Below are 18,651 nucleotides of genomic sequence, written 5' to 3' on the forward strand. Positions count from 1 at the left end.
AAACACTTTTTAAAAGATTCTATTTATTTATTTTTAGAGAGAGAGGAAGGGAGGGAGAAGAAAGGGAGAGAAACACTGATGTGTGGTTGCCTCTCTCACCCCCCCCACTGGGGACCTGGCCTGGAAACCCAGGCATGTGCCCTGCCTGGGAATCGAACCAGCGACCCTTTGGTTCACAGGCTGGCACTCAGTCCACTGAGCCACACCAGCCAGGGTATGATCAAACATTTTAAAATATAAGAAATTAAATCAATATCTTAATAATCATATACAACATTCAATGTTTTGACTAGATATATACTAAAATAAATGTCTAGGTGAGATTTTAAATAACTTAAGTGTTAATTATATTAAAAATCAAATTAAAATGCATAAATATGTAATGTTATGAACAATATTTAAATGTTTAAAATAAAATTTAAATTACGTAGATTGATTTGAAGTTGAAATATTTAAACGTTTTAAATAAATATTCAAATTATTGTTTAAAATATTTTAATTATAATTTAATATTAAAAATTAAATGCTATTTTAAACATATGAAATTGAAACTTAAATACCATTTTAATAAATAACTACTAAAATAAATTTTTAAGTTAGACCTGAAGAAGTATAAAAAATTTTTACACCCTTCTCCCCCGTGCCCTGAACTGAGGTAACATCGACATACTCCAAGCGGCCCCCTTGGGACCTCGCGCGCAGGCAGAGCCGTGGCCAGCTCCGCCGGCCCTCTAGGCCCCCGCACAGCTGAAATGGCGGCGCCCGTGCGGCAGGTATATAGCCTGCTCGGGCTGACGGCTACCCTGGGCCGAGGCTTCCGTGGCTACCGGGCGCCGCCGCCCCCGCACCGCTCGCCTGGGCCCTGGTGGCCGGACCCAGAAGACCCACTGACTCCGCGCTGGCAGCTGGGGCCGCGCTACGCGGCCAAGCAGTTCGCGCGGCACGGCGCAGCCTCGGGGGTGGCCGCTGGTTTGCTGTGGCCGTCGCAGGAACAGCTGCGCGAGCTGGAGTCAGAGGAGAGTGAATGGTACCCTAGCCTGGCGGCCATGCAGGAGTCAGTGAGGGTGCAGCAGCTGGCGGAAGAGCAGAAGCGTAAGGCCAGGTACGTGCGTGCGGTCGGAGAGTCGCTGGGCTGCAGGCCGCGTTTTCCGCGGCCGGGTGGGTGAACTAGTACGCCAGCAGGTGCTTATCACAGGGTTTGCATGCTGTAGATTTATGCGCATGCTCACATAGCTGCCAAACATACTTTATCATCAGCCAGTCTTTAGTGAGCGCCTACTGTGTGCAAGGCTTTGGCCCAGGTGTCCCAAGCCTTGTCCCAAGGCTTAAAAATATGGGGAACACAGCAAAAATGTTTCAGCTGGCGATAGAAAACCATTAGGAAGATAGAATTTGGTGAAGAGTGGAGAGAGAGTGGCTTTGGTTTGAGACTTAAACTTGATATTTAAGCAGACACTTGAATGACTAGGCATAGCCATGGGAATATCTCAGGGAAAGTGTTCCAGTAGGGGGAATGACTAGTGGAAAGGCCCTGAGGTAGGGACAGGCTTTAAGAAGCAGCCAGGCCATCAGTGTGACTGTGTCCAGTGAGTGGAAAGTGATGGGGTCTGGAATCAAGGGCAGAGGACAGACTCAGAAGCAGGTCTTAAAGGGTTAGACTTCACCCAAAATATGTAGGTAAGACCAAGGGTATCAGGATGGTGCCACTTCCTGGAGGGAGGAGGGAAGAGCCAGCCAAAGCAGACTAGCTGCACAATCAGGCCAATTGTGTTCCTGTCTAATTGTTCTCATCCTCACAACAGCTCTAAGCGGAAGTAGGGATCACTCTAAGCCCTGGGAAGGTGGAGTCACCTATCCAGTCATCCAGTGAGCTGTAAAGATGAGATGTGAACCTCAGTCTCCTGTCTCTGCCCCACCCCAGCTGGATAACCCCATCATGAGGCCTTAGTTCTTCTAGCTTTGAGGTTTTTTTTTTTTTTAAGATTTTATTTATTTTTAGAGAGGGAGGGAGGAGAGAGAAACATCAATGTGCAGTTGCTGGGGGTCATAGCCTGCAACCCAGGCATGTACCCTGACTGGGAATCAAACCTGCAACACTTTGGTTCGCAGCCCGCGCTCAATCCACTGAGCTACGCCAGCCAGGGCTACGTTTCTAATTCTTAAAATAGGGCTGTAACTGGCACCTACAAATTCATAGGATTGCATGGAAAGGTCTAATGCATGCATTGCCTTCACTGCTGTGCCTAGAGCTGGGCCTGACATACAGTAGGTGGTCAGTGATGTCCATGGAAATGGCCTGGCATGATGTGTGTAGATGGCTCAGTATACAGCTCAGTGGAATATTAAGTTGGGGTCTGCTCCTGGGAGTTATTGGGGCTTGGCCCTCTCAAGCTCTAGGTCAGGGGTCCCCAACCCTGGGGCTGGCGCTGGACGGGTGCTGATGTGCAACCTAGGCTTGTTAGGAATGCCTGAGCTCTACCTCCTATACCACCCCTCCACCCCCCCAACCCCCACCATTCACAGCAGGCAAGCTTGAGGGCCCCTCTCTTCCATAAAACTGTTGCCTGGTGCCACAAAGGTTGGGGACTGCTGCTCTGTCATATATTCATATCTCCTTCCTGTTTCTTCATTTATTCAGAACTTTTCCTGTTAATGGCCGAAAGTCTTCCCAGTTTTTCATCTCCATGGAGGAGCTGGGAAGCAAGATGTGGGCAAAGGCTTGATGATGGGATGTGGATAGATAGGTGCTGCTCTGGCTGGGTGTCACTGCCTTCACCACCCACCCTCCTTCCCCTGCAGGGAGCAGCTCATTGCAGAGCGCATGGCCAAGATGCCACAGATGATTGAGAACTGGCGGCAGCAGCAGCAGGAGCGCAGGGAGAAGGAGAAGGCAGACAAGGAACGGCGTGCCCGGCTACAGGCAGAGGCCCAGGAGCGCCTGGGCTACCATGTGGACCCAAGGAGTGCCCGCTTTCAAGAGCTGCTGCAGGACCTAGAGAAGCAGCAGCGCAAGCGCCTCAAGGAGGAAAAACAAAGACAGAAGAAGGAGGCACGAGCTGCTGCACTGGCCACCACTGCAGTCCCAGACCCAGCAGCCTCTGTAGAACCCAGCTCATGAGATTTTCTTTCTCAATAAAACCTGCTGCCCAACAGCCCCACCCGCTGAGAGTTCTTCATCCTCTTACTGTACCCCTCCTCAACACCTGGGGCCAGGGATTACCCCACCCTTCCCTAGTGCTGCCCACTGAGGGACTCTAGGCCGTGCTGCAGAATGGAGATGCAATGGGGAAATAATGGAGCAGATGGCAAAGGAGAAGGCTTCTGTTTACCAACATTAATCTCTATTAATTATCAGGGGGGAAGTGTAGCCAAAAAACAGACTAGTGATGATGGGGGGGGTTGGGCAGGAAGAAACAGCTCTTCCAAGACCAAGCTGGGGCTGTGGCCCACTGTGGGGAAATAAGACAGCTTCTGAGGGAGGATATATTGTGAACCCCCATCTGCAGAAGCTGACAGACCTCTCTGCCCCTTCTTGGCATTCCCACATAGCCTATGCCCAGCTAGCTCCCAGAGCCAGATGAGCTGGAGTGGGAAGCCCCAGCAGGCACAGACCACAGGATGGGCTTTTAAAACTTTATTCACTTCAAAACCTTTATCAGAGATACGGTTCTGTACTGGGGTGGAGGGGTGGCATTGACCTCCACAGCAGCTGTTACCCCTTCCCCAGACAGGAGAAGCCTGGCCGCCTCCCCAGTGAAGGGATGCAGGCTGGAGACCAAGGCGAGATTGCAGAGGGGGCTTTGGGCCTCAGTGCTCACCCCAGAAGGGAAGATTTGGGCCATTCCAATGGAAGATCAAAGTTTGGGGATCCAGCTTCCTTTCACCCTCAAAGGGTGAGGAGGTCTTAGGGGTTCTTTGGGGGATGGGAAAATCAGCAGCCCTCTCCATCTGGCTGCAAGGAGCTGGGACAGAGGCCAAGAGGGGCCCATCTGTCACCTCCAGCCCTGCCAGCTCCTTGGAGCAGGCTAGGCTAGGGCGGGGGATAGGAGGACAGCTGTCTAGCCCAGGTCTTCTCAGGCCAAGATGGAAATGGGAGCCACTTCAGGAGGGTGGGAAGTTGAGGTTTGTTTTTTTTTAAGGTTTTTGACTTTCCACTTCTTAAATAAACATGAATATATATATATATATATATATATATATCTTTTTCTTTTATAAAACTTTTTTGGATTTGGGATAGGGTGAGGGCAGTAGGCAGCCTGGCCTCCTGGTATTACTCGTCATCAAAGTTCTGACTCAGGAGGAAGTTGGCAGCCAAGTTCTCGTTTTTTTCACAGGCGAAGTAGGCCTGGATCACCAGGCTCTCTGGGAAGCCCAAGGCTTTCAACTGTGGGAAGATGGGCAAGTATGAGCAGGGCATGGGGGCTTACCCACCAGTAGGGTCATGCCTCAGCCATGCCTCTTACCCTCTCTATCGCTTCCTTCTCCTGTGGCGTCACCTGGATGTAGTTCATCTGTGGGGCTTCCTCGCCTATGGCACCCACCTCACCCTCAACATCAGAGATGTCCGCCAGCTCCCCAGGGGGTTCATTCAGCATCTGGATGAACTGCTCCTGGTGCCGGCTGATTTGCTGTGGGAGACAGAGGGCAAGGGATGGTAACCCACAGCACTTGGCTAACCTCCCCATGTGCCTATCACATACCTTGCCTTTTCATTCACTCAGTAATTATCTAGAAGGTGCCTATTCTGACCAAACAGCAACACAGTGATGAACAGACTCCACTGTGGTGGAGCTGACATTCTAGGGTGGGGAAACAGGCCACAAACAAGCAAGTAAATAGCCAATAGTTTACAATGTAAAAACTGGGCCTGGCATACAGTATAGCAGACACTGGGCTAGAAAAAACATGTTGGTCCAGGAGGGAAGGAAGTTTCCTCCAGGTAGGGCAAACCAATTGCAAAGGTTGGGGCATGGGGATGCACTTGGCAAATGCCAAAAACAAGATCCCTGTGACAAAACCAGTAAGAAAGGAGAGAAAAAACAAAATGAGAGGAAAGCAGGGACCAGACCTACTTTCTTCTATTGCCTTCTAGTGTTATGGGACACCACAACGGTGATGGGTAAATCTGGGTACCTTTTCGAAACATCAGTTCATCTGGATGTTGTCTATCTGGGGGTTCTGATACAACTCTTTTTATGTACATCTGACAATTTTCACATCAATGAAGTGCTTTTTCAGGATGCTGGCTTCTGGTGGAGAATGGACCCTAAGGGCTGTGCAGAAAACAGGCCTGGCTGCCAGGCAACCACATGGGAGATAAGGTATCAGCCATTGAGATAGAATGCAGGGTTGGGCTGACTGAGATGTTCTGGAAGTACAGCAGAGGTGACAGGTGACAAGGCAACCCCACCAGGCCCAAGGGCTTGCGGCTCGAGCAACCCCAGGCTAGTCCCTGTGGGGACAGTGGGATAGGAGGAGGGTCTGTTCTGAAACCTCAGACATCTGGAAAACACTTTCTTGGAGGCATAAAGTCAGCCACAGACAAGCATGGCATCTGGGCTGGTTACACGTATTTTGGTCACCACAGACTGAATGCCCCAGAACGATTCATGGGGAGGACTGAGTGCAGATAAAGAAAATGTGTGCAGCCTGGGCTCTACAACATCTGGAAGAGGTGTGCAAGAGGAGGCAGCATAAGACAGATGGGGGCGGGGAGCAGCAGATGACCGAGCCTGAACAGGAGAGGCAGGCCTTCAGGGAGGACCCAGAGCCAACTGGGGCACAGCGATCCTGGGCACTGCAAGGCAACTGACATGACAAGTATGAAGCAACAGCTGTATGTGGGGCTGAGACACAGTCAGAGCCACAGACACTGAAGGCAGAGCACAGGACCCAGAAGCTGGAGGCAGATACACATACACTCCACCAGCTGCCATGCTACTCCAAGCCTCTGATGTCTTCTTCCATGAGGGCAAGGATGACAGTACCCACACCCTCACAGGGTGATTGGGAGGAGTACATGAAACAGCATAGATCACCAATTCTACAGGAGCAGCAGGGAACTGTTAGTCCCGCTTTCCAAGTACAGAGGAACACCCACTAAGGGTGCTGGGCCAGGCTCACTCTTTCCAGCTGTGGTTCCCACAGGGAAGGAGAGGGAGGTGTTGGCTATACTGGCTCCCGCCGAGCCCCCAGGTCCACACCTGCAGAAGCTGGGGATTCTCCTGGCCCAGCTGCTGAAGCAGGGCAGGCAGCAGCGCTGGGTTCTGCTGAATCACTTGCCGCATATTCTGGAACTGGGGCTGGTCCCGCAGGAACTCCAGAGGGTTCTCTCCCACTGGCAGGAGGGAGGCATGTGGTCAGACCCTAGGCTGGGCTCCCAGAAATGTATCTTGACAGCAGACACCCCACATGCACACCTCCCAACCCACTCACCTGCTTCTGTGGCCGGCTGCTCAGATACCTGGCTCTCCTGGACAGAACCGTGTTCTGGCTCGGGACTCCCAGGAATTCCCTGTCAGGGGTCCTATTTAGTTCTAAAGCACAGACCACCCGCTGCCTCCCTCCTATGTGCTCAGCCCCGGCAGGAAACAGGTGAGGGCCACCCCTCTGCTCATGTCCAGCCTTCTATAGAAAGCCTTTCCTGGCTGGAACCACGACCCAAAGGCTTTTAGGATCAGGTTTTGCCTCCCTGATGACCCATCAGGGCACTAAGCACATGTATTCCCTGGAAGCCTCCCCTGAAGGCAGTGCCCCCACCTCACCGTGAGTAGATACTCCACGGCCCGGTGGGGGTTGTTGTAGCTGGCTCTCAGGGCTGCCACGACCCGTTCCCGCTCATAGCCCATAGACATGATCTCCGTCAGCATCGTCTCATATTCAGAGCCAGTCACTATGGAGGGAGCAGCAAGGTCTAGGTCACCAGAGAGAGGGATAGGCAGCCCTCAGACCCTCCCAAACCCACACAACAAGGCCCAGCTGATGGCTGGGACTCCTAGTCACTTCTGCCCCAAGTACTGCTCACCCACTCACCCACCTAGCGTGGAGGCTGCGTCTTCCTCTCTCCCGCTGCTACCTGAAGAAGGAACAGAGCTGCAAATTCAAGAGAGAGAAATTGGACCCTGGCTTCTGGCATCTTGCCCTCTCCCGGGGTGCACAAGACCACGTATGTGGATGCTGGAATGTGCTGGGAGGACAGGGCCCAAACTGGGGCTGCTGCTCCCTGCCTTACCCTGACAAAGACTCCGGGGATGTTGTGGGGACTGATTCCTCCGATGGGCTCTTGTCCTCTCTGACGGTAGGTGGGGGATGGGACATGCCTGAGGCAGGGGCCGGCGGGGAGGATGTGGAGGACTCAGGGGCAGCAGTGGAAGAGGCCTCTGGGGGTACTGAGGTGCCTGGGCTGTTTTTGGCCTGTCACACCCAGAAAAAGGGAGCAGGCATCAGTATCCCTATCAAGCCTCAACATCCAGCCACCTCCTGGCCCCGCCCTATTCATGGCTAATCTCTTATGGGCACACAGGCTCTTGCCAACTCCCTAGGTAATCCATGTAATCCTCACAACCAGTACACTTCACCCACCTTGGTCACCATGACAACCACAAAGTTCTTCTCATCTATGCGATAGTCCCTGATGGGAACGTCATCGCTCAAGATCTTGCCAGCATAGATAAGTTTCTGTCCAGCCACAGGGAAGGCATCACGACCCTTTTCAGCTTCTATCTTTTCCTTTAGCACCTTCACCTGGAGAGAATGGTACAAACAGTCATTGCAAACCCCAAGATTCTCTCTTCCCTTCTAGTCTGGCGGGGAGAGGCTGAAAGCCCTAATGACAGTTAAGCTTCACAGTCAAGCATGGAGATTTGAGAATATTTATTGAACACTTATAATGTACTAGGTATGAAATCAGCAAACAAATCTTTGTTCTCATAGAGATGACATTCATGTGTGGAAAAGAAAAACAAGTATTTCAGATGGTGTAAAGTATGATGAAAAATAAAACATAACCTATGGGAGACAATAGAGTATCTCATTCCATACTGCAGACAGTGGTCAGTTTGTTTTTATTGAGAGTATCTAAGTTAATAAGGCTATCATAAATATGTATGTACATTTAAAAAAAAGATTTATTTTTAGAGAGAGAGGAAGGGAAGAAGAGAGGGAGAGGAACACTGATGTGAGAGAGAAACTTCAATCAGTTGCATCTCAAAGGTGGCTAACTGGGGACTAAACCCAAAACCAAGGCATGTGTCCTGCCCAGGAATCCAACTGTTGACCTTCTGGTTGGTAGAACAACACCCAACCAACTGAGCCACACTGGCCAGGGCTGTACCACATTTTTAGAGCCTCAAAATAACTATGAAATAGATACCATTAGCCTCATTTCATAAAAAAAAAAAAAAAAAGGAACACAGATGTTAAGTAACTTTCCCAAAGTTAAACAATTGGACAGTTCACAAAAATCTGTGGGTTTCTGCCCTAGCTGTTGTGGCTCAGCAGAGTGAGCTGTGGCCTGCTAACCATAAGGCCGCCAGTTCTATTCCTGGTCAGGGCACTTGCCTGGGTTGCAGGCTAGATCCCTGACTAGGGACTTGCAAGAGGCAACTGCCGTGTGCAATGTTTCTCTCCCTTTCTTTCTCCCTCTCCCTCAAGAATAAATAGTCTTTTTTAAAAAAAATCTACAAAAAAGAGATGTGAATGTCTCCCTTGTGGGGTAGTAGTGTGAAAAGTGCTAAATACATAGTTATACTCCATGTTTGTTAGGTCCTAAATTCCCTTTTCAGCTAAAAAAGCAGAACAATGTTTAGACTGTGGGACCTGACATAAAGTAGAACCGAATTCGAATCCTTGCTCTGCCATTACTCGCTGATATGACTGTGGCAAAGTTCCTTAACCCTAGGTTTACACGTCTGTAAAGCGAGGAGTCCGAGTCCCCAAATGACAAGCCTGTTTCGCATATTTAGTACGATAATAACAGTAGAAACTCATCAACTAGCAAGTAACAAACGGCCCACAAACATGGACAACTGAAGTTTAGACCGTTTATTATCATTATCATTATCAACGTCAATGCCGTCATCAGTTGGCATCTCCTGGCCACTACTCCCAGATTCGGCCACCAACGTCGCCGAGGAGACGACTGCAAAGCTGAGAACTCAGAACCCACGTCCCGGAGAGCGCAGTCCAGCCGGACATCAGAGCATGGCTCCCGTGCCCCGCGAGAGCGCTGACATTAGAGCCGGGACCTGGCAGGCGCCCGGGGGTGGGGCCATCAGGAGACTAGCCCGTGAACGCCGACAAAGCCGCTACGGTCTAGGCAGCAGACCAGCGTGAGGTGGGAGAAAGGATGGTTCGGAACAGTCAGGCAAGTTGGAAAAGGTGAGCTGGACTCGTGCCGCGCCATCCTCCCTGCCCCTCCTGCCAGGATCTCTGACTCCCTGCCCCCACCCCACCCCCATATCCCGTCATTCCCGCCCCCGGGCTCCAGTCTGGCTCGCACCGTCTCCTCAGGCTCCATGCGGATCTTAAAAGTCTGCTGCTGCAGCGTTTTGAGCGTGATGGTGACGGCCATGGCGGGGCCCGAGCGATGCCGCGGCCCCGGGATCTTCACACAACATGCAATTCACGCCGCCGCCATCTTAGCGCCCAGCCGCGCTGTTAGCAGACAGCTTCCGGGGCAGGTGCTGCGCGCGCCGACGATCAAAGCACGTGACCTGCAAGCACGCTCTCTCCGCCCCTCCATTGACTTTTGTGGGCATGCACAAGCATGCGCACACTAAACTCGGCTCAGCAGGACGAGGCTGGGCGGGGGTGGGGCGGGAGTGCGGAGCACTCTCATTCGGACCGCACACAGGTCCTGTGGCTTCTTGCGAGTGACGTCATGTCCTTAGCAGTGACGTCATAAGGCCTCAAAATGGCTCCCAAGACCCTACTTTTGACCCTTAGGAGTTTCATTTTTTTGACATTGAACAAAAATTTTCATGTACTTGTCATAGATACTTGTATTTCTCCATAGTTTTTGTTCAGTTTTTTTGCATGTTCCCATTGAGTTTTATTCTGGTTCGGGCACCCTAACAGAAACCTCATTAGGCCCTGAAAGCAGTACTTAGGACTGGATACTTGAAAGGTCACCAATTAAATAAAAATTCAAAAATGCATTTGGCCACCTCTGCTGCTTCCCCAACCACTTTGCTCACTCCACTGTCTCCAAGTCTGACCCCAAAAGTATTCAAGGAAGATGTTAATTTTCAAGCCACTCCCTACATCAAATACAGGTCTCTTCATAAACTTGCCCTGGATATTACCAATCCCGGGAGGCTTCTCAAAGGGGTGGGGCTCAGCCACAGGGCCCAGGAGGGAAGCTTGGAGGCCCATCCAAGTAATAGACTTGAGGGGCTGGCTGCTTAGCCAAAGCTGAAGATGGTGTTTTGGGGGCCGGTTAAAGGTGAGGCTGGGCTTATCTCCCAGCTACTGGGTGGAAATGCCCCCATCCTGAACTGTCCCTTACCTCTCTCTGAACCTGCTCGTTTCACAGGTCACATCCAAACACCCTAGCCTGGAACCAGGCAGTCACAAAGAACCTCACCTGCCCAACTGTAACCAAGGTAACCAAGTCCTGCTGTTTCTCCCTTCACTTCGAGACCTGAGCTTAGAAGATTCCACCAGAGCAGGTTGGGCCCATTTCAGGGTTTCTTACCTCTCCTGCAACAAGGTCATCAGCTGCCAGCTACCTACTGGACTTTAGTGGCAGCCTTGTGGACCCCAACAGAGCAGGCCTAAGCCAGTCTCAGAAGCCCAGTCTTCCAGATTGTAAGAGGAATGGCTTTCACCACCATCCGACTCTATGTAGTCTTACTCCATAATAGGTTAAGAGGTACATATGATTGTATAAAATAGATGGTATGAGAGTGTCTTAAGGTGTGGGGTTAAATCCCTGCCCCAACTTACTATATTCTGGACCTATCCTCTCATCAGACCAAACTGGTACTAGAAATTCACCAGTTTGGTGCAAGGACTCAGTGAGTTAATACCTGGAATATTTGTAATGGCTCTTAGTTCCCTTCTCCCAGTGCTTTGTGGGGGTAAATGAAGGCCCCTGTAACCCTGTGGGACATTCAGCTAATTCTTTAGTGGCTGAGAAATTAGTCTTACCGAAGTCAACCCCGGAAAAAAAAAAGCCATCTTTGGTTTCCTGATGTCTGTCTTCCCCCAGAAGAAGACACAGGAAGAAGACACAAAACTTAATTTAATAGAAATTTTGTTTGTAGTTCTTACATTCTCAGTGTGAGCTGAGCTGGAACCCAATGCCCCACCCAGAAGTGGCCCAGTCCTGGAGGCAGAGGAAGAAGGGAGGAGTTGGGGGGTATCAGAGCTCAGGACTTAGGAGCCCCATTCTTCCTCAGTGCTGGGGGGCTGGGGGCACCATCCTCATCTCCTGCTTCCCCTCTGGGCTCCAGAAAGAACAGATGGAATCTTGGGCCTGGGGCTTCTCCTCCACAACCCCCATACCCCCAGGTTGGAGGGGGAATTAAGGGATCAGGGGAAAGCAGGGGACAAAGGAAGGCAAAGATGTCAAGAAAGATAAGGGCCGAAGGAGAATCAGAGACAAAACACCAATTGGGGGAGAAAAAAAAAAAAAAACAAGGTGGGGGGAACAATACCAAATCCACCCCAAATTGGAACCCGCCTGGAAAAAAAAGGAAAGTTCTCCAGTCTCATAGAGACATTATTTGGCGCAACTGGCTCTGTGGCGGGCACGCTCAGGCCTCAGTCCAGCCCTGGAAGCAGTGGCGTGGCCCCTACAGCTCATCCTTGGCCTGGCCAGCAGCAGCATCTTCCTCTTCCTCCTCCTCTTTATCGTCCTCTTCCTCCTCATCTTCATCTTTGTCCTCTTCGTCATCATCCTTGTCCGCCTCCTCCTCCTCCTTGCGCTTCTTGTCCTCCTCCTCCTCTCTCAGCCTCTGTTCCTCATCCTGCTTGTCCTTCATTTGCTTTTCTGCTGCCTGCACACAGACCACACACTCAGGGCCTGGCCCCCATCTACCAGCCCTGCCTGCCCTCACCCCAGCCCACAAGTGGACCCTAATCCCACCTTTGTGGCACCCCATGTCTCGTTGCCAAACTTTTCAGCATATGCTTCATCGTTTGTGATGAGGAAGTTGTCGAAGATGGTGCCAGACTTAACCTGGGGTAGAAATGTATGGTCAGAGGGGATCACCCCATGGCCCCAGCCTTGGGTTCCATAACCACTACACAATGCCACAGTTTAAATTATGATTTGAGAAACAGGCTGACTTGTTTCAAACCAAAGGTTTGAGGTTTGAACCAAACCTTGGTTCAAACCTGCTATTTCCTGCCTATATTTCTTTGGATTGGTGACTTCTATGCACCTCAGTTTCTTCATCTACATGAGGTCTCACTTTACCCCCATATACAACTGTCTTTCCAGTACCTACTATGTGCCAAGTTCTAGGTACAGAAGGTACATCAGTGAACAGAACAGACAAAAATCTGGTGTGTCCCCCGCCCACCAAAAGAAATTTTGGTCCCTAATGGGGCTATCTAATCACCTTCTAGGAGGAATTTAATGAGCTGGTTCAGACAAAGGTTCTTCAGGGAGTGCATAGCACAAAGTATACAGAACCTCAAAGGGAGTACTGTGAAAACTCCACAATGACCAGGAAATTCTTCTGAAAAATCACCATTTTAGGCTTGTAACTGCCTAGGATTGACTTCTACTCCTGTCCCTTTCCTACCAGGTGATCCCAAGCATTTGAGATCCCCTAGCAATCCTCCTGTTTCCTCCACATCGCACCTGCCAGAGGTCTAGGCCCAGCACGGCGAAGTTTTCATAGGCATAGATACTGCTATCAGGAGAGTACTCGGGGTTGTCGATCTCTGGGTGGATCCAAGTGCCCTTGTAATCTGGGTTGTCGATCTGCCGGGGCTTCCACTCGCCCTACAGAAGAAGGGGGCTGGAGATGAGTGGAAGTCAGCATGCTCCCCTCTATGCACCCCCATTCTGCCTGAAGCCCCAGGATAACCTTGTATTCTGGGTTCTGAATCACTGGTGGTTCCCACTCTCCATCCATCTCTTCATCCCAGTCCTCAGGCTTCTTAGCATCGGGGTCAGGGATGTGCTCAGGCTTGTCCCAGTCCTGAGAGTACAGGAAAAGGTAAGATTTGGCCTAGCTATCCACCACCCCCTCTGTGGTGGGGAGCCCCTGTCCAAATACCAACCTCAGGTTTAGAGTCTGTGGGGTCATCAATTTTGGCCCGCTCATCCCAGTCTTCGGGCTTTGAAGCATCAGGATCCTTTATCTTCTTGGGTGGCAGAAAGTCCCAATCATCTTCCAGGGAGCCCGATTCCACCTGGCTATTGTCAATTTTCACCTCATAGGTGTTATCAGGCCGCACAATCAGTGTGTACAGGTGTGTGAATTCATCATCCTGAAGAAGGCAGAAGTGAATGGCCCCGCCCACTAGACTGGCCACTGAGCCTACCCCAGACAGCCATTTGTCACCAAACCCAGGCGCACCTTGCAACGGATATCCTTGTTGATTAACACGTTTTTGCCCTTGTAGTTGAAGATGACATGAACCTTCTTGGTGCCAGGACCACAGATATCAGGGCCTAGGTGAGAAGCAGTTCCAGTTAAGGGCCAGAGGCACCCCACCCCCCAAATCCTATTTTCAACAGGAAGACTTCTTTTTTAAGGAAACTGAATTGGGGTGACATTGGTTAATAAAATTATGTAGGTTTCAGGTATACAATTCTATTAAAAACCATCTATATATTGTATTATGTGTTCACCACTCCAAGTCAAAAAAACCTGGTTTTTAAATTCAAATCCATTAAGACTCGAAAGACAGGATTCAGACCTTGACTACCTCACTATCTCTAAGGGGTAATGTGTGCAAAATTGAAAAAAAACACGCAAGCCATAGAACTCAGTATCCTCACTTGTAAAACTGAAAAATACCTACCTAAAGTCACACAAATTAACAGCTTTAGACCAACAATAACCATGCAACTATTGCTGCTGTGACTACCCTCTCAATTTCCCCTTCAAAGGAAAGCCTGACAATGTGTTTCCCAGGCTCTCAAAACTACCTTTCATGGGCTATAAGGAACCATGGATGGGTCTCAGTCTCCCTCTAATCAGAGGTCAGCACCACGGCGGGCCACTCACCAAACATAATGTTGTATTCAGAGTCGCCGTGCATGTCGGCCTGGTCCAAACTCTTTGGAAATAGCTTCACATAGCCGCCCCCACAGTCGATATTCTGTTCATGTTTCACAGTAAACTGCACCACCAACGTCTGGTCTTTGTTGCTGAAAGGTTCAAATCTGGTGGACAGGGCGTAAAAGCGGGCATCCTGGCTCGTCTGCAGCCCTAGCGGAGAATAGTATTGAGGTCACAGCTGGCCCCAATCCCCAGGAACCGTAAGGTTCAAAGATTCAGACAACCATTCCCCTTCCTCTGCTTGCCCTACTCCTGGGGATGCCCAGGCTGTCAGTGACTTAGGGCTTCCTCCAGGAAGTCCTCCTGGACTTCAGCACCCAGCCTCAGGCTCTTACCTTTATCTTTCTCCAGGTCACCATAGAACTTTCCGGCACTGAGGACGAATTTGCCAAAATCCGACTTGTGCTTGGATTCGACCCAGCGGTTGGTCCACCCGTCTGAGGGATCAGAGGAGCAGGTCAGCGCGACCGTGCTGATTCCTCCCCCACCCACCAACTCCACCGCAGCTCAAACACATCTTCCAGGAGCCACAAACTGTTGTAGTCAAGAAGGAAATCCCTGAGTGCCCCCACCCCAATCTCCAGTTTGACACCTCCGGTGGCTTAAGAAATCCTCGGACGAATCCTAAATGCTGCTGCGGGAGGCCGCTGCACCCTCCTTGTTCCCCCGGGACGTGAAAAGAAGGATCGCCTGAAGCTCTAGTCCTTGGGGCCACCGTGTTGGCCCTCTGAGCAGTAATTAGAGGCGACTACGCAGATCTGGGCTGGGGGGCCGGTCGCGTTGTCGGGGCGGCCTCGAAGAGGGGCCAGGAGTTACCTCCGTCCAGAAACTGCTCCTTGAAGTAGACAATGGGTTCGGCGGCAGCCAGGCTGAGAAGGCCAAGCAGCAGCGACACGGGTAGCAGCATGGCGGGCCGAGGGGGCGGCGGCGCGTGGACCCTGCAACTCACTTCCCCAACAGCGGCTCTGCAGTAGGGACGGATGTTGGAGCTGGCCGTGAGTTTTTATACACGACCGCCCCTCAAACCAACCTGGCCCTCCCTCTTGGCCCGCCCTCCATGCCTTTCATTGGTCAATGGCCACGACTCTGACTTTCCATTGGGCTCTCCTCAGCTAAGCAAGTTAGGCTGTGCCTAGGAACGCAGGGTTCCCAGATGGCCGATTTCTATTGGCCTCACTACTGGCCAATGAGTGTCGACCACGCGTTGTGGGAGACACCCACTGGTGAAGTAGGGGCCTCGAGCCCCTCAGGCCAGGTCATGTGACCAGACGTCGGCCCAACCTCTACCTCGCCTGCGCGCGTAGCTCGGGATCTGGAAATTTAAAGAACTCGCGCGAGCGCAGGTGTGACTCTACACAAGTAGGGCCGTGCCCCCGCCCCGGCCCCCGCCCCCGCCCCCGCCCCAGCCCCAGCCCCAGCCCCAGCCTCACCTCCTCGAATCCATTCTGCGGAGAGATGTAGGCAACGTTTTCTACCCGCATTTGGGGGACTCATTACGACGCGCTCTCTGTTTCGGGCTTTCCCTCTCTCTCCTACCGCTTGCGCCCCAGGATGAGGCAGAGACCACCAGGTGCTTAGGCTCTGGGGCTTCACTTAACACTTCACCATGGCGTCAAAGTCATGCAGGCCGGCAGAGAGAGTGCCAGCTGTCTCTGACATGCGGCTCCTAGTGCCTGCTACCCTGGCAGACTGCTGCTGTATGACCTGGGGCAAGTCACTTAGCCTCTAATGTCACAGGAGCTCTTGAAAGGCCAGAAGGAGTGACCCTCGGCAGCTGCTGCCCACCAGAAGTGCTTTCAAAGTTTTCAAGAATATCCTGGGACAGAGGGAAGGAAGCCCAGAAAACTCGAAGATATGACTCTAGGCTGTAATTCCTAGGGCCGGGTTAGGGCAGTCCTTTAGTTGCAACCTGCTTCTCCTTTACCACCCCTCCCTCAACCCCCTCCACCCCCGCCGGTAAATGAAAGGGGTCGCTCTTTGTGGTCTCCCACAAACGGCCTGGCTTTTGCAATTAAACGGCTAAAGTTGAGAGGGCAGGGGGTTCCGTTGGGGAGGAAAAAAGAGACAGATGGTAGAGTAGATAAGGTCTAAGGGAGAGGCGCAGGTCCCCTGAGTCTAGAGTCTTCTGAAGCCAGAACCTCGTTAGTGCCAGCTTGGGGCAGTCTTCAGGAAGGAGGAAGAAGGGCTAGGGGGTTTCCCAAACTCTGAACAAAGAGGTGCTGGGCCTAGAAACCGGGGAGTGGACCGCGGAAAAGGAGGAGCTGGGGAATCTTCGCAAAAGCGATGAGGAAGGGGTGCTTTCCCACTAGTAGTGGAGACTCAGAAAAGGGAGAAATGAGGGGTTTTGGAGAAATTGGGATTCTGCTCCCTCCCCCATGCAGTGTCCAGTATGGCCCAACCTGGCACCACCTTAGGAGAAGCCCCAAGTCCGGGGTGATCACTCCAGGCCTGCCACTGACCCTGTCTTCCCTCCCTTTCACCAAGTGCAATGGACACATGGATTTGGTGCTTCCCGCATAAAGGTAGACACTGTGCTTGTCTTGTTGACTTCACCATCCCCCAGTGTCCCCTGCAGCACCTGACAGAACAGGCTTAAAACCTATTTGATCTGTGGCAGAAGGAAGGATGCTTGAAGAAATTAAATTTTTTTTAAAATGGGGAAAGCGCTTTGAAGGAAAGAAGGGACTTTGAGAAATGAATTCTGAATTCTTTTTAAATCAGGACTTCACTGTAGGGTCAGGGTTGGGGGATATTAGTAACCCCATTTTCTAGGTTCAAATAACAATTGTGATGGCTAAATGACTAAAGGGATACTGCTTAGCATAGTGCCTGACATACAATGCACATTCAATTTAGTATTAACAAATACTGCATAATGTGTGAGCACTTTCACAGTTCTCACAATAACCTGGGCTCATATTATCTCCATCCAAGTGAGGAAACTGAAGTGCAGCAAGATTAAGAGATTTGAATGACATTAAGTGGCAGATCTGGGATTAGAATTACTTGGGCTGTCTAAATAGCATCCGCTGGCCACATATAACCATTTGAAATGTGACTAATTCAAACTGAAATGTAATATAAGTGTAAAATACACATCAACCCTGGCTGCTGTGACTCAGTGGATTGAGTGCAGGCCTGTGGACCAAAAAGGTTACTGGTTTGATTCCCAGTCAAGGCATATACCTGGGTTGTGGGCCAGGTTCCCAACTGGGGGCATGTGAGAGGCAACCAATTGATATTTCTCTTGCACATTGATGCTTCTCTCCCTTCCCCTCTCTCTAAAAATAAATAAAATCTTAATAAAATAAAATACACATCATATTGGACTGGATAGGTAGCTCATTTGGTTAGAGCATCATACCCATATGCTAAGGGAGCTGGTTCAATACCCAGTCAGGGCACATGCAAAAGTCAACCAATGAATGAATAAGTGGAACAGTAAATCAATGTTTCTTTCTCTCAAATCAATTTTAAATAATTAAAAGCATTTTAAAAATTAAAATACACATCAGATTGTTAAGGCTTAGTACGGAAAATTGTAAACTATTTCATTAGTAATGTTATATTAAGTGTTCAAGTCATAAATGAACATAGCAGTTCTTCAAATTAATTTTACCCATTTTGTTTTTAACGTTGCTGCTAGAAAATTTAAAATTGCATTTGTGTCTCTTATTACATATCTTTAGGCCAGTGCTGATTTAGACCATGCATTATTGCCCTGGCATTGATTGCAGAGCATGAGGTAGGGGGTTGGGTGGAATCTGGAGTGTTTACAATTTCTGACTTCCATCTCTGCCAGCTCCTTGTAGAGCCATGTGCAAATCACAGCTCCCTCTGAGCATCAGCTTTTGCATCTGTGAAATGGGGCTTGTATCAGTGTCTACATCATAAAGTTTTGGAGGAAATGGAATCCAACACCAGAAGCAGTTAACACTGGGTTGGGCACACAGTTGGATGTCCATGCAGGTTAGCTGCTATCTGGGCTATTATTAGGTGAGTCCTTCTCCCCTCTATAAATGGGGATGGTCCCTACCGAGCCTCCCTTTGGAAATTTAAAAGTAGTTGACAACAGCAGAATGATCAGCTCTAGAGTGCAAGACAATCCCAGAAGGATTAAAGGTTCCAAGGCAAAGAGAAGGAGGAAGTCCAAGGTCATACAGCCCGCTGCAGTTGGGGTTGAATGAAACTTAAAACAACGCTCTGATCCTCTCCTTGAGGTCAATCAATTTGACCTCTCGAGTCAAGCAAATACTACAAGGCCACCTAAGGCCAAGGTAAGGACTCACCGAGCTTCTTCCACGCTTTAACGTTCAATTGACACACTCAAGATGGCGAGGCCCTGGGACCTGCAACACGACCAGCCACATTCAAGATGGCCGTGCACGCTTCGGCGCTGGTTCCG

General features: G+C 50.4%; 3 protein-coding genes across 4 annotated transcripts; 1 reads left to right on the forward strand and 2 right to left on the reverse strand.

Moving 5' to 3' along the window:
• Positions 1-724: 724 nt before the first annotated feature.
• GADD45GIP1 (GADD45G interacting protein 1) lies at positions 725-3,152 on the forward strand. Its single transcript, XM_045853349.1, has 2 exons — positions 725-1,102; positions 2,800-3,152. Exons 1-2 carry the CDS (start codon positions 753-755, stop codon positions 3,116-3,118), a joined length of 669 nt encoding a protein of 222 aa, XP_045709305.1. The 5' UTR covers positions 725-752; the 3' UTR covers positions 3,119-3,152.
• A 467-nt stretch (positions 3,153-3,619) lies between these two features.
• Positions 3,620-9,671, reverse strand: RAD23A (RAD23 homolog A, nucleotide excision repair protein). Its single transcript, XM_045853348.1, has 9 exons — positions 9,500-9,671; positions 7,582-7,743; positions 7,232-7,413; positions 7,037-7,092; positions 6,765-6,892; positions 6,436-6,514; positions 6,204-6,337; positions 4,464-4,628; positions 3,620-4,384 (listed from the first exon to the last, which is right to left on the reverse strand). The coding sequence occupies exons 1-9, from the start codon at positions 9,569-9,571 to the stop codon at positions 4,271-4,273; spliced, it is 1,092 nt and encodes a 363-aa protein (XP_045709304.1). The 5' UTR covers positions 9,572-9,671; the 3' UTR covers positions 3,620-4,270.
• A 1,556-nt stretch (positions 9,672-11,227) lies between these two features.
• Positions 11,228-18,651, reverse strand: CALR (calreticulin). 2 transcript variants are annotated; one of them, XM_045852862.1, is made up of 10 exons: positions 18,536-18,651; positions 15,063-15,211; positions 14,582-14,683; positions 14,193-14,396; positions 13,539-13,633; positions 13,240-13,449; positions 13,044-13,157; positions 12,815-12,958; positions 12,092-12,184; positions 11,228-12,002 (listed from the first exon to the last, which is right to left on the reverse strand). In XM_045852862.1, exons 2-10 carry the CDS (start codon positions 15,151-15,153, stop codon positions 11,799-11,801), a joined length of 1,257 nt encoding a protein of 418 aa, XP_045708818.1. In that variant the 5' UTR covers positions 15,154-15,211; positions 18,536-18,651; the 3' UTR covers positions 11,228-11,798. The 2 variants fall into 2 exon arrangements, with proteins under 2 accessions (XP_045708818.1, XP_045708817.1); XM_045852861.1 differs by lacking the exon at positions 18,536-18,651 and adding an exon at positions 15,677-15,701.

The sequence above is a fragment of the Phyllostomus hastatus genome, unplaced genomic scaffold (genome assembly GCF_019186645.2).
Source record: "Phyllostomus hastatus isolate PE091 unplaced genomic scaffold, TTU_PhHast_1.1 phas_contig_98, whole genome shotgun sequence".
In the NCBI taxonomy this organism is placed as follows: Eukaryota; Metazoa; Chordata; class Mammalia; order Chiroptera; family Phyllostomidae; genus Phyllostomus; species Phyllostomus hastatus.